Source organism: Anser brachyrhynchus, assembly GCF_964034855.1.
Source record: "Anser brachyrhynchus genome assembly, chromosome: 4".
Lineage (NCBI taxonomy): Eukaryota > Metazoa > Chordata > Aves > Anseriformes > Anatidae > Anser > Anser brachyrhynchus.
The window spans coordinates 47,219,314-47,232,576 of record NC_137698.1 but is presented as its reverse complement, the minus strand read 5'-3'; the positions used below and the strand labels follow the sequence as shown (position 1 = coordinate 47,232,576).

The following is a 13,263-nucleotide window of genomic DNA, read 5'->3' as shown; positions in this document are numbered from 1 at the left end:
TTCCCAACTGCAGGATGGTCCAGTGAGCTGTTGCAACTAAGTGAAAGACTGATGCGGAACTGCAGTCCCTCTAGATTTGGTATTATACAGCGGTGCCAGTGAATTTTTGCAGTAAAAGTGAGTTGTTTACATTAGTCTCAGTGCTAACCACTTAAAAACCCAGTGCTAAAACTGACTGACAGCTTAGTTATTCAGTCAATTTGCTAATGCTAGGAATTATGACCAAAAAGAGTGATTAAAACTTAGTTCGTATGTTTCAGAAATCACATATAACTGTTGGCAATGAGTTACTTTAGCAATACATACTGTAATTTTATTGCCCTTTCCACTAACAGTGTCTTGAGCTCGTGACAAAAGGACGTCAGAAAATCAAAACCGATGAGTACAATTCCCCTGAAACCTGGCCAACGTTCTCCCACTCACCCACCAGCAGTCAGCAGCATGGTGTTGTGTTGCGGTGTTTCTCCTTTATGGTGAAAAAAACCTATGGGATGTCTGCGTGTTGCCAAAAAGGAGAATCTTTCTTTATGTAGGGAATCATAACAATCCTACAACTACTATGTACTGACAATTCAGAAACACACACATTAAAAATCTTAGACGACTCATGCTCCACAGCGGCTTTGTAGCATGCATTCCCATCTGCTACATGTTATTAACCTTTTGAAGGAGCTTTTGGACAGTGTTCTGGCTGCTTGAAACACTGAAATGCTTTGGAATCCTGCCATGAGGTTTCATTACTGGACTGTTTCTCCTACTGTTCATTGATTTTAAAACCAGAGTGTCATCCTTCAGCCCCCTCAGTTACTTGTTGGGCCCTGCAGTACCTCCAATTTTACTGAAAAGAGCTTTTGTGCACATTCCAAATTTGTCTGTGTTCAAATCCTGTTAATTCTGGACTGAGGCTGACATAAAGAATCTTCATTCCTTCTGGAACACCTACATCCACAAATTTTCTCTGCAAGGCAGACTTCTCTGGAGAACAAATGTGGGGTGGGGACATTTAACATAACCCTTTGGTGAGCTACCTCCAAACCACAACTTTTGTTATTTGACTACTTTGGATCATTATTCATATAAAAAGGAACAGAATCAAAAAGTGAATCCTTATTCTAGCTGTGATCAAGTGAACTGCTGAAAATACTCAAAAACAAATCTTTTCCCATCCAAGATGATGGGATGGAACTGAAAAGGTAAGGCTACTCCAAGAGCAGGAGCATCACCTAGACAATGCTGAGGACAAATCCAGCAAAGAATGGGCATAAATTTATCTTCCAAAACAAAAAATAAATGTGTTACTCTTTATGAACACTTGACGACAGATCAAGGCTTAAAAAAGTTTTCATAGTTATCTGCAGTCCATTTCTTAATCACTATCGTAGCTTAATCCTGTAACAGCAGACAGGTCTTTACCTAGCTTGGGTTAAATGCAGGAATGGGAGATTGTATAACTTTCCACCTCTTTCACACATTAAATCATTAAGCATTTTCAAAAATTGAAGGGCTGTTTTATTGTGGCAGCTACTCCTTCGCAAATTCTGTCTTACGAGTTTGTAGGAATCCAAGATAATTCCCCTTCTTCTCCAGTGTTACATATGAGGTAGAGGTGGGAATAATTCATGTTTCATATTTAGCCAAGAAAAACGTTAAATGTCCCATTGTTAGTTCCAGGCTAATGACACTAGAAAGGCTAAAATCTGGAAGATTACACTCCCCGTGATGAGAGTTAGTTAACAAAAACAGCAGTCTGTCCATTAAATAGCCATACTCAGAGAGCCAGCTGTTTTCTCCAGCACCCTAATTACTATTCCACATCTAAGTGCGCCTGGAATGTCGACAGAACTTCACAGAGAAGCATCAAGAAGAACCAACAGTTATTCTTACCCTGCAGTCCATTTTAAACTAAGACGGATACATCAGCAAATGAGTATTAATTTAAGCATCTAAACTTCCTCCCTGACTCCCTACACTGTACCCATAATCATGTTTTCTCGGAGGCACAGCAGATTTGCAATTCAGGCTCCACGCTGTGCGGTTAACAGGGGCTTGGGATAGCACGTTGAAAAGTGAGATCATCTCGGTGTTTATCAGTATGGACTTGAGGAGAGTCTGGGCCACAGGGCAGTGAAGGGAGCCGATGAAAGTGTTGCTCTGTAAGCATCAGGGCACAGACAGAAATGTAGCCGACACTGAGCAGCCCCCAGCAAAGGGCTTCACACAGAAGAAAAAATCTTCAACTCTATCACCGAATTAGAAAATGACTAACATGCAGCTCACAGCAGCCATACATTCTGCAAAGGAATAACTGGGCCCAGTGTGTTTAAATGGGCTGCCCAACGCCACAGTGGTTCATCAGTTTGAGCACAAAGGTTGTTCACTGACCTTCATCCCACTCATCTGCCTCAAGCGGAGGGAGAGAAAGGTTTGCAGGAGCTGTCCAATCGCCATCCTTCAACTCTGCTTCAGCACAGACGATTCCATGGATTTGCTGCAGCTCGCCAGCGTGTAACACACACTACCTCTTACCAAGCAAGTGATGATTAGGCTGTCACCGCAACTGACTGCAGGAGAAAAATTCCAAGGCTGGAGTGTTGCTAAAAAGGTACTTCTGTTTTATACCAAGGAGTACTCTAAGAGGCCTGTCCTGTTCAAATTTAACTTCAGATTTTCTGGAATTTAGGACTCTGGGTTTATGTAAAAATAAATCACAGTCACAGCTTCAGATAGGGATTCAATGAGGTGTATATAACTGAAATATGATCATAAAAATTCTGAATCCCAAAAAGGGCAAACCTCTCAAAAAAGAGGAATCTTGAGTTGTTTCAAATGGCACCCAGTGAAACCAAAAAGCTGTTCCCTATCTTCCCCATTTTGCAGTAAGAATCACAAAGCCCAAATCTCCTTGTTACTGGAAGCCAGAGGTTTGTATTACATTTTAGTTTAGCCACTCTCTGCATACACAAACTGGGGGAAAAATAAACCTTGAAAAGTCTTCTGTTTTAGCAAGTCAGAGCAAAAATACCAGCTCTGCACAGTATGTTTGAAAGGCTATTTAACTACTAGCCTTAAGAATTTCTCCCTTTATAGTGCTTACAAGGTACTCTTTTATATAGCCCTCCCCAGACCGCTTTGTTTTGACAGAAGGCTGTGTTTTTGTTTTGTTTTTTAATCTCATGATAAATCCAAACATAAAAATGTCCATTGTGTATTATGGTTTGACTTACTTGGGGATAAAACAGGGCACAGATAGCTTGTGCAAGAAGGGAGAAAAACAGCAGTGTTTTCCAAAAGGCAGCACCTCTCACCTTTTTGTTCCTTTTCACTTGAAGCAGAGTGCAGTACCTTTAACTTCATGAAAAATCAGGCCAAGACAGGCCACAAATAACAACTACGGTTGGTATGTTGTTTTTCCTATTTTGTTGCTGTTAGTTTGATTTTGGTTTACTTTTTTTTTTTTTTTTTTTTTTAAATGGGGAAGGACATGGGAGAAGGAATAAAGAGCTTTTCCTTGGCTGTTTTCCTTCGTTCTGTCCAGTCATCTTGTCATTTTTTTCTACATATTTAGTCAGTCAACCAGAGGAATAAACTCATAAGCTACTTGAAAACAGTCCGAGTCTCACAGACACTAAGGTCCGTTTACATGCCTTTAGTGCTGTAAATGCTTCTTAAAATGAGCGGTGACTGCCAGGGTAAAGCCTATGGAGCACATCACATGGAGCACTAACTGGATTTTGTAATCCTGGCAACTTTCACATGTTTACAGCTTGATCTGAGTCCCCTAGTGAGCACTGCAGGAAAAGGAACAAGAAGCCAGGAGGACTGCATGAATGTACTTGGCCTCTTTTTCATTGATAACCCCTTATGCCATTCAAATAGGACTCCAGAATACACTATTTTAATTAGCAAAGCTTGTTTTTAAGTAAACAACACAACACTCCTTCTAGAACAGTCACAGTCTCCCCTGCTAGACATACAGGCTTTTTGGCAAGATCACATTCAAACAGCGTGAAATTCACCTCCGTGTGCGGCCCCCTTTGGCAGCCTTTGCTCCACTTTAGCCTCCACTTAGCTGCTCCGAATAGCAGCAAGTGGCACATAGGATAAGGACCAAGATTCGCTACAACCTTCCTCCCCCCAAAAAGATGGTCCGAATCCACATCTGTAAAGATCAGCAGTTTTTTTTCCCCCCACTATAAGGTCATAAAGGTGTAATATAGGCGTCATGCATAGAGTACATACCATATTTGAATTGAGTCCTGTCCCTGCATGACTTTGAGCCCCAGCGAGAGTACAGATGCACAACACATTTAATGAAGCCCCCGATCAATGTGGTTTACTGCATTGTGCTGTTTATTGGGAACATGGCAAAGTCATCCAACCGACAGGAGTCAGGACAGCAGTGAGAAGTAACTTCATGAGGAAGCTCTGACAGGATTCCTTTTGACAAGTGGAGAGAATGAAGTTCCCATCCTAGTTCAGTAATTGACAAATGAACAGAAATCAGAAATCATTGATGCAACATTGACCCATAAAACACTGATGATTGAGGTGAAGTTCTTCCCTGTATCCACACAGGGAACAACAGAGAGTCAGAGAATAACAGGATAAGAACAAAACAATATGGAAGTAAGGTCGGTTCCTTAACAGATGTCACTACTGTGGTCCACTTACGCTGGCATTGATTCCAGCTTTCAGCTATAACCGTGCAACAAATTGGACATGTCTCATCTTCCAGTCTTGATAGGAAACTGTTGCCGTTGTCGATTTTCTGTTGTTGGTTGAGTTTTTCTTTTTTTTCTTTTTTTTAAACTATGTTTATCAACACTGATACATTACAGATCTTGTTAGTTATACTTTGAAGTCTGATCATGCAGAACTACAGGCAGGTGCAACTTAGATCTTATTACAGGATGGACATGGCAAGGTGAACAGTTGTTTTTGCTAGTTAAGATCTGGAGCTTTGTTACTGTTGTGGCTTTAATATATACTGGCCATAAGTCCCACTTACTCCATTTACTAAATATACATGATTCTCTATGTACATTGAAACCTCCAGCACCCTCCTTTTCAGCATGTGACTGACTTAGGAAAAGGTCAGAGGTCGACCATATTTAGGCATACAGTGGCCTTACTGCAAAAAGGTCTAACAGTAGTAGTGTGTTGGATTATTACATATTAGTTACAGAAAAAAAGTCAATACAACTATTTACATTATAAATATCTTGCTTTCCAGAAGACAAGAATGGCCCTGTTCAGTGAAAATTAACAAAAGAGACAGGGTTACCTGTCTGAAATGATAAACATGGTAGGGATACATTTATTTCCCAAACTGACTGTCTTCCTTCAATATGTGCTTTTCAGCTTTTTACTCTCAGATAGAAAGGCACCATAAGCCTCAGCTGGAGTTTTTCAACATTCTTTTGTCGAATCAAACCCTTCTTAAAACTCAAACTTGCCATGGGTCAATGAGCCTGAACAGAAATGAAGTTAAACAGTTCACCTCTCACAATTGATAGTTAATTTAAAAAAAAAAAAAAAAAAAAAAAGGAAAAAAATCAGGCTGCACTGGCAAGTTCCTAATACGTTAAGTAGACTGCACTAAATTCCACTGGACAGGTCTATTTTACAGCTCATCAGTGAAGATGACACATTTGCCATTCCCCTGTGCCCCCCATCTTTCTAATTAAGACATTATTTATGTGTGGAATATTAAAACCTTACGCACAATTATGTTCTTTTGGTGTGCACATGTGAAAAAAATCACCTTGAGCTTGCAGATAGGTAACCGTGTCCTTTGTAAAGTGGTGGAAGTTCAAATAAGCACAGCCATCAGATGCTTGAAGATGTGTGATTATGTTAGTTACAATTACACTCTTTATCCACAATGAGAATTTGGATCAAATATGAATACAATGGTGAAGTTCTAAAAATCACATCCATTTGCACTCCCTCTCTTTCTTGCGCATACACACACACACCATAAATGTAAAGTAAATCACTAACTCAGACTTATTTTTTTGCCAGACCATTAAAAGGAAAGTCTAATTCTCCCCTGCAGGTTGCCTTGCCCATTACTGTCCCTGGAAGCACGCAGAGTTTGTTGGAAAACGTATTATTGTCATTGTTAGGCATGTTTGAATTCACATGAAAATTTAAAACATTAGTATATAGAAAGACCTGAAAGTAGAATTATTCCATCATTTTAAATACTGCAATATTTATAATATAAGTAACTGTGGCTTTTAAAAGTTATTTTGAATTAAAATATTTCTAGTATATTTTACAATGATTTCAGGATATTCAAAACATAAAATATTTCCTTTTTTTTTTTTTTGAGGTGGGAAATTTGCTCAAACTGACTCTCTCAGGCAGTTTTCATCTTAACTGTTAGCATATTTTCATGAGACAGGACACTGGGGGAAAAGAAATCTCTGTACTGTAATGTTTATCAGTGAGTACCAATCCAAATCAATTTAGTAGCAGTATTTTCAAAAAAATCCTAAAGGCACGCCAACAAGTCTAATTTCTTCAGAATCATTATCCCAAAGGTAAAGCAATATATGTGAAGGTAAAACCTTACAGATGAATACTCCTAGTTATAAACTTAGGAGAGCGGTACAGTGACATTATCATCTGTCTTGGGTCATCTCTTGAGGCCAGCATCATGCGGGAACTGATGATTTCCAGAAGAAAAACACCAGTGCACTAGGGAAGAACCTCATCAGGCTTTCTGTGGCTTCTTTTCCTTTTGACAAGTTACCATACTTGCACTCCATTTTAAGCTCTTTTTTATATAACACAGACTTGAAGATTCCTGTGTGTTTCTATGCTATGGAAATGGAGATAGTATGGGAGGATTCCCAACCACAGCATGATTTGCATAAATTACTTTGTGACCACCTCAAATAGATATCTGGAATCTCTGAAGATATGTTACATTCTAGCAGAATATATTCAAAACTCACAAGATACTATTCTGACTACTGAGTCAGCATCTGAAGAGTGATTTCAAAAATTAGAAAAAATTTTGGATTGAAAACATATATAACCTGCCATCAATTTGAAGCAACTCAATACTTTTTCCTCATTTCAACTCACAAGTGAAAAAGAAAAGGGAAAGAGACCTCTTAGGAGCAATTCTGACCTTTTGTATTTTTTTTTCTCCAAATTTCTCATGCTATCCAGAAGTAGTCCACCTGGAAATAAAGCTGGAATGTTTATCAGTGACTTCTCTACCTTCTCAACACTATTTTTTGCTGCTAGTGCTCTGATTAGCCATGGATAATTACAATGCCTCTGTTGTTTTCCTTGCCCTGCTGATGGTTATCTGCATGGCTGAAGTGAGGCACCCGGGACAGAACTTCTTAGGCTATTCAGACACTTAAGAGACAGCTAAGCTTTGTGGCATATTTTCAGGAATACCAAAGTGTCCAGCTGACATTTGTGCTGACGAACGATACATGCCTACGCCCTTCTGCCAATAGGCAGATTGCTGCTTCAGTGCCTAAATACTTTGAAAAATCTGTCATTAAATCTCTGTGTTTCACCCCCTTCCTACATTCCTGTAACAGTGGCAATTTTACTTACAGCTACAAACCTGAGACTGAGGTTAAATTACTACTCAAGTACTATGTGGTAACTTGATAATCTAGGAGGTAGACTTGAAAGATCACTGGCAAGAAAAAAAAAATGCATTTATCATGATCACACTGCACGGAACATTGGAATAATGAGCAGCAAGACATAAAGAGAAGGGTCTCAAACTTCCAGCATCTGAAAGAAAAATACCTGTGCACCTTAGGGTAGCTACGGATTGTCATCACTGCCATCTGTTATTCAAGGGTACTGCGTTCCTGTAAGATACCAGCTGACTGCACCAACCTCCCGGGCAAAGAAGAACAAAGGATACTGTTCCTACCTGATGGTTGCCGCTTCGGTTTGGACAGGACCATACAAGGACCAGGACTGAAGGGAACTATTGCTTTTTTTTTTTTTTTGTCAATGGCTTTTTTCTGCTGTCCAGTGTGGACAGCCCCAAGTCTCCTCCCACAGCCAGAGCTGCTCACCGAGGAGACTGACTAATTCAAGGATAGGACGAGATGCACTAATTGTTATAGGCCCCATTTCGACAAGGCACTTAAACACATGCTTATGTCAATCACTGCTGAACAAAGGACAAAAAAAGCACGTTACTTAGAAAATTAGATATGCATCCCTACAATCTCCACAAAATGTGTGTACAGCACTGGTGCTTAGCAGAATCTGGGCTTCTGGGAATAAAACTATATATGTTCTGTGTTGGGGGTTTATTTACCGCCCATCTGCAGGACATTTTCTGCGGTAACCGGTTCTCTCCCCAGCACTCACAAAATCAAACAAGACTAAATTATACCACTGGACTAAGTGTAGGGTTTTTTGGCTTTGTCAGATAAAACACAGACGATCTGCAAGCATCCATCTACTACAAATGGGTTTTCTGCTACTGCCTGTGCCACATCTCCATATCATCACTGGCGATGAGCTGTGATTATTCCTAATTCCTACATTCTACATCTGCTGTATTTTTGCAGTTCCACTTAGCTTTGAGAGTGGTTTGTTTTTTCCTTTTTTTTTTTTTTTTCCTTCTTGGTTAAATAACACTAAAATGGTGAAAAATAAGGAACTTAAAACAGATGCTAGATATCTGAACGTTACTAATATATACCTATAATCATTTAAATCTGGAGGCGATACATTCCATTATTGCTAAGAAGTCACCCTTGGAGTTATTGCCTTCATACCTAACAAAGCATTGCTGTTTACCTTTGAATACTTCTATGATCACTGGCTTTCAAGTGAGCGTTACCTCACTGAACAACAACTTGATGCTTCATGGCTTAAGAGAGAATATTGCTAAATATTTTAGCAGTAGTAAATTATTGCTTTCACTATTACTGCTCTGAGTTTTTAGAAAATCACGGACCTAATTTCATTTTCAATTTTTTCCAGAAAAAATCTACCAAAAATATCCTTGGAGAAAAAAAATTACACTGTTTCCTACAGCAATTTGGAGGCAGCTCAGCTCCACCACCGGACCTGAAGCTACTTTTTATTAATTTCTCTCATCTTCCCTCGTCCCCACCCTGGAGAGAAGCTTTCTTTTTTCTTTTCTTCCCTTTGAAGAAAAACTGACTTGCTACTCAAATTTTTTTTTGTACTGCAGAACAGTACGTTTGTAAGCCACCTAAAAGAACGCTTATATTTTTGGAGAATTTTGAATATGTAATAATGAGTGATTTTAAAGTATCCAATAATATATTCTAAAAAAAATCTTTTTGACTTTTGGAAAAGCATTCCAGTGTCATTATGTCATTTTGTTTTACATGGCACACACTGGTAAGAGGAGAGATGACACACATCTTAGTTAATTTCCAGCTCAGGTGATTATGCTCTTGCAGTGGAAAAAGCCAGTTGCTGTTTTAACTGGAAAAATATTCAGTTCCAAAATGGTATGTGTAGTTTTGCCATTCTCCGATACAAACACTTGCTGTCACTTACCACTGGGAAGCCTACGTATTCTCTGGCACAACCCAAGTTCTTTGGTGCTTGTCAGAACTGGACTCATCTGTATTCTTGTTTATTCTTACAACTCTTTGTTATTAGAGAACAGGAATACTAGACCCACTCACTGTGTGGATCTTGTCCATATAACACAGCTGGTAAAACTTCCCAGGGAGTTAGGTGATTTGCCACGAGCAAGTAAACAGCCAAAAGCATCCAGGCCAGCCTGTTCTCTTAGTAGTGGAGGCTCCTGTAAGGGAATGATTAAAGGGAGAACAACCTCTAAGCCGCAAACACACTGAGAAGGAGAGGGTTGCAAATTTCCTTCGTTTAACTCAGTAAAAACATACACATGAAATAAAATCAAATTTTGCATGTCCTTTTGACCAGTATATCTGTTCCCCAACCTTGTCATACCCCCTAAGACACAAACATACCTGGAACTCACAGTAGTGAGCCTATTTGTAAACTAAGATGATAACTCACTCAATATTGACAGGAAGAGCTGCTTGCTGAGATGAATCTTTCTGGGCATAAACATGCATAAAAACCATTCATTCTTGTTCCCTGTAACCTGCAAAGATACATGTGCTTCCTTCTAACCTGGTCTTAGCCTGGCTTATCTGCTCTAAAAATCAGAACAATTTCTAATATTCACACACATTTTCATGTGCAGCTCTGTGGCATCTTCTTTCAATACAAATTGGTTATTATCTCAAAATATATATAACAAGTCTCAGCAGAAATTTTGGTGCTACATCTTCAAGTCTCTGAGGGAGCCGCAGTTTGATGTGGTTATTTTCACTTCCACAAACTCTCATGCGAGATATGCAACCTCATCAATGACCAAGGAAATAGCCTATGTACTGGTGGTATCACATAAGTATTTATGCAGTTCACCTGAAATGGGCCATTTAGTTGTGGAGTGCATACTGAGGATGTATGCAGGCGTGTGTGCTCCTATAGGCACACAGCTGCATACACGGCCAGAAACCTATTGGCGTGTGTGTGTGTGTGTGTGCTACTTGTATAAGGAGAAAAACACCTGTATATCCCTATCTGCCTCGGTGAGCAGAAGACAACAGAACAGAAAGTGAAGGCAGATATACACTTGGATGTTTTAGAGTGGTTACTGCACACCTTGTCATGCCAGTGTGAGAAGGACAGTTGCAAGTTGCTGGTTTTGCAGCCATTAATTTTGCATCTTACGGGGACAGACAAAAAAAACATGAATTAGAATAATCCGTTGTTTTTTTTTTACCCCCCAGTAAGCATCATTGGAAGAAGACCAAAGCAGAGCAACTATAAGTTAAATATACACTTGAGCTTAGCTGCATTACATAATTCTGTAGGAGAAGCAGGCTGGAAAGATTTTTTTGTTTGTTTCATTTAAATCTTTGTTTGTTTGTTTTTGTTTTTGTTTTTTTTTTTTTTATTTCTCTTCATCTCTTAACTCCTGTTACTTTTTCCTCCTCAACTACATCATCCTCTGAAGAACGCTGGGTTTCGCAGGCAGGCGGCTAGTCACCTGCAACAACCGAGGGGTCCCGCAGAAGCTTCCAGGCTGCTGTCTGTGTCAGACGCCAGAGTTTGATCCGTGGACATGGATGAGATGTCATTGACAGATGAGGACGGAGGGAGGCTTTCACTGCTGTTCACTGCTGCACCTGTGCTACGAAAACGAACACCAATGTGATTAAACCTGAAACCCCACAACTTCTTGCAGTTTAGGAAAAGCAGAGAACACTTACCCTGTAGCAACAGGCATGTAAGTACACAGACCATCTTAAGCAACACTAAGCTGAATATGGACCATGCAAACTTTAGACATTAGGTAACACCCAACAAGATTTTACCAAGAAATTCTCTCCCTCGAGTCTGTTCTGAAGAGGTGTAGCTCATATGATGTCTTATCATCACTCCACTTCTTATCTAGGCTTCTTAGAATTACAAAGCACCCAGCAATCAGTTGTCAGCTAGGATCACACAGGCATGAACATGATTCAAAAAAGAAGTAACAAACCAAGTCAAGCCAGCAAAGCCTCCAGACACTCTCATAAAAGCCTAGTTCTTGTAGGTACTTGAGTAGAATGGGGCGGCATCAAATCATCTAGTGACAGTGCAGAAATGAGTGTGGGGGAGGCAAAGCTGGGTTCTTCCTCAGTTAAGGCCTAAGAGACCAAGCCCAGGATTTCAGCTGTGACAGTATTTTTGGGCATCCCACTTTACCTTTCCTTTGTAAAATGACAATAATACCATGTTTGAACCTTACAAATCACTCTGAATCTCTAAGATGAAAAATAAACCTGTATGAGATTATCAGTAACACGATCCAACATTTATCACACCCATAAATATTATTAGGCGTTATTACTAGAGCAACTATGTCTCGAATACCAAGCAGAGCTATTTTTGAGTGTTAACACTGCAGTTCTGGTAATCAAGCTCAACCCATTAAAAGTGCTGAATTGCATTCAACTTCTGAAATTGATCTACATAACTGCTGGCGTAGGCCAAGTGCTTCAGTTACTTCCATTTTCCTTTTGTCAGTACTGAGAACACACAGTTATTCAATGGGGCCGAGTACCTGAAGGAGAAGGCTGTCCTTTTACTACTCCATTTTTAGTTTTTTCTTCAGAATTCATTACTTCTTTGTAGATGAGTTCTGGAAGACAGAATTGCAACAGTCACAAACAGAAACCAGTGCCTGTGATCAGGAACAACAAAATCAGGAAACAGCAGCCCTCCTATAGGTGCACTGGGGCTACCCTACGTTGTCTTCATGAGTCTGACAGCTCTACTTGCCTAAGACCTCACTCTTCCATTCCCTTCCTCTGTGACCACCTCTTTTTGGAGCTGAATTGAGACAAATCGGGTTAAACTAGAACACATGAATTGTTTAATGCTCCACTACCCAGAAATGAAGCAGCAGAGTAATACAGCCTTATCAAGTGTAAGAAAACTTCCGATCTATCACCCTGCTACACAGCACTCTCTTCGACAGATGATCAACTTAAACTTCAATGTAGCATTGTAATCTGCACTCTGGAGTTCATGTTAACCTGTGCAGATAATGGTGGTTCTCAGGACATTCCTTGTATCTCGTGTTTTCATTACAAAAGCACCAGTTTGCTGGTTTCACTTCTTGCTGTGATAGGAATTCTTTTGGCTTTAGAGATGCACTTGGTAGTGAGACATGGCTTACTTGCCACAGAAATACCCCTTTCCATATAATCTTAAATTGTGATTACCTTTCCATTCCTCGATTGTATGTTCCCTTTCATCCAGCTGTTTATCGTATATCTGGGGAGGCGGCTGCAAGAGAAATAAAACGATTTATCAGATTGTTCTTTATATTGTAAATAACTAGGAGTAAAGATAAATTTTCCTCTCCCTCTTTGTAATCCGTCCTGTTCATGCAAAAACACATGAACCATATCTGAATATTAAAGGATTTAACAGTTCTGGAAATCAACACTTTATATAGAAGAAAACACGATACTTCTCCCTCTTCCTCTTTTAAACAAGAGGCGTAGTTGCAGTGCAGTAAGACCCTGGTCAATAATGCCATCATTCTGCTTGCACTGAGCCCGGAAATTCCACACACATGTTGTCTGCACTGGCAGAGAAAGCACCAGACAAATAACAATCCTGATTAATTAGTAGTAACATTAACATATTAACTTTTAAGTCACACGTTGGATACCAGACTTGCTGCTATAC

At 39.7% G+C, this 13,263-nt stretch overlaps 1 protein-coding gene and 1 long non-coding RNA gene across 23 annotated transcripts in view; one reads left to right on the top strand and one right to left on the bottom strand.

Annotated features, from left to right (window-relative positions):
• The window catches only part of LOC308195016, a 28,598-nt gene extending 17,423 nt beyond the window's left edge, over positions 1-11,175 (top strand). Inside the window, exons 5-7 of one of the 3 annotated variants that reach the window (XR_013951140.1) lie at positions 14-117; positions 336-2,602; positions 11,036-11,170. This is a non-coding gene — a long non-coding RNA (uncharacterized lncRNA). Of the gene's footprint in view, positions 1-13; positions 118-335; positions 2,603-8,988; positions 10,978-11,035 lie in introns of those variants that run through there. The other 2 variants (XR_013951139.1, XR_013951141.1) reach the window with 2 other exon arrangements.
• The window catches only part of MAPK10 (mitogen-activated protein kinase 10), a 155,152-nt gene continuing 145,767 nt past the window's right edge, over positions 3,879-13,263 (bottom strand). For 16 of the 20 annotated variants that reach the window (XM_080591710.1, XM_080591712.1, XM_080591714.1 and 13 more), the window contains 3 exons: positions 12,792-12,855; positions 12,128-12,205; positions 3,879-11,207 (listed from right to left, as the gene is read on the bottom strand). In XM_080591710.1, the coding sequence (XP_080447836.1) occupies positions 11,065-11,207; positions 12,128-12,205; positions 12,792-12,855 (285 nt within the window). In that variant the 3' untranslated portion in view covers positions 3,879-11,064. Of the gene's footprint in view, positions 11,213-12,127; positions 12,206-12,791; positions 12,856-13,263 lie in introns of all 20 variants that reach the window. The other 4 variants (XM_080591704.1, XM_080591707.1, XM_080591705.1 and 1 more) reach the window with 1 other exon arrangement.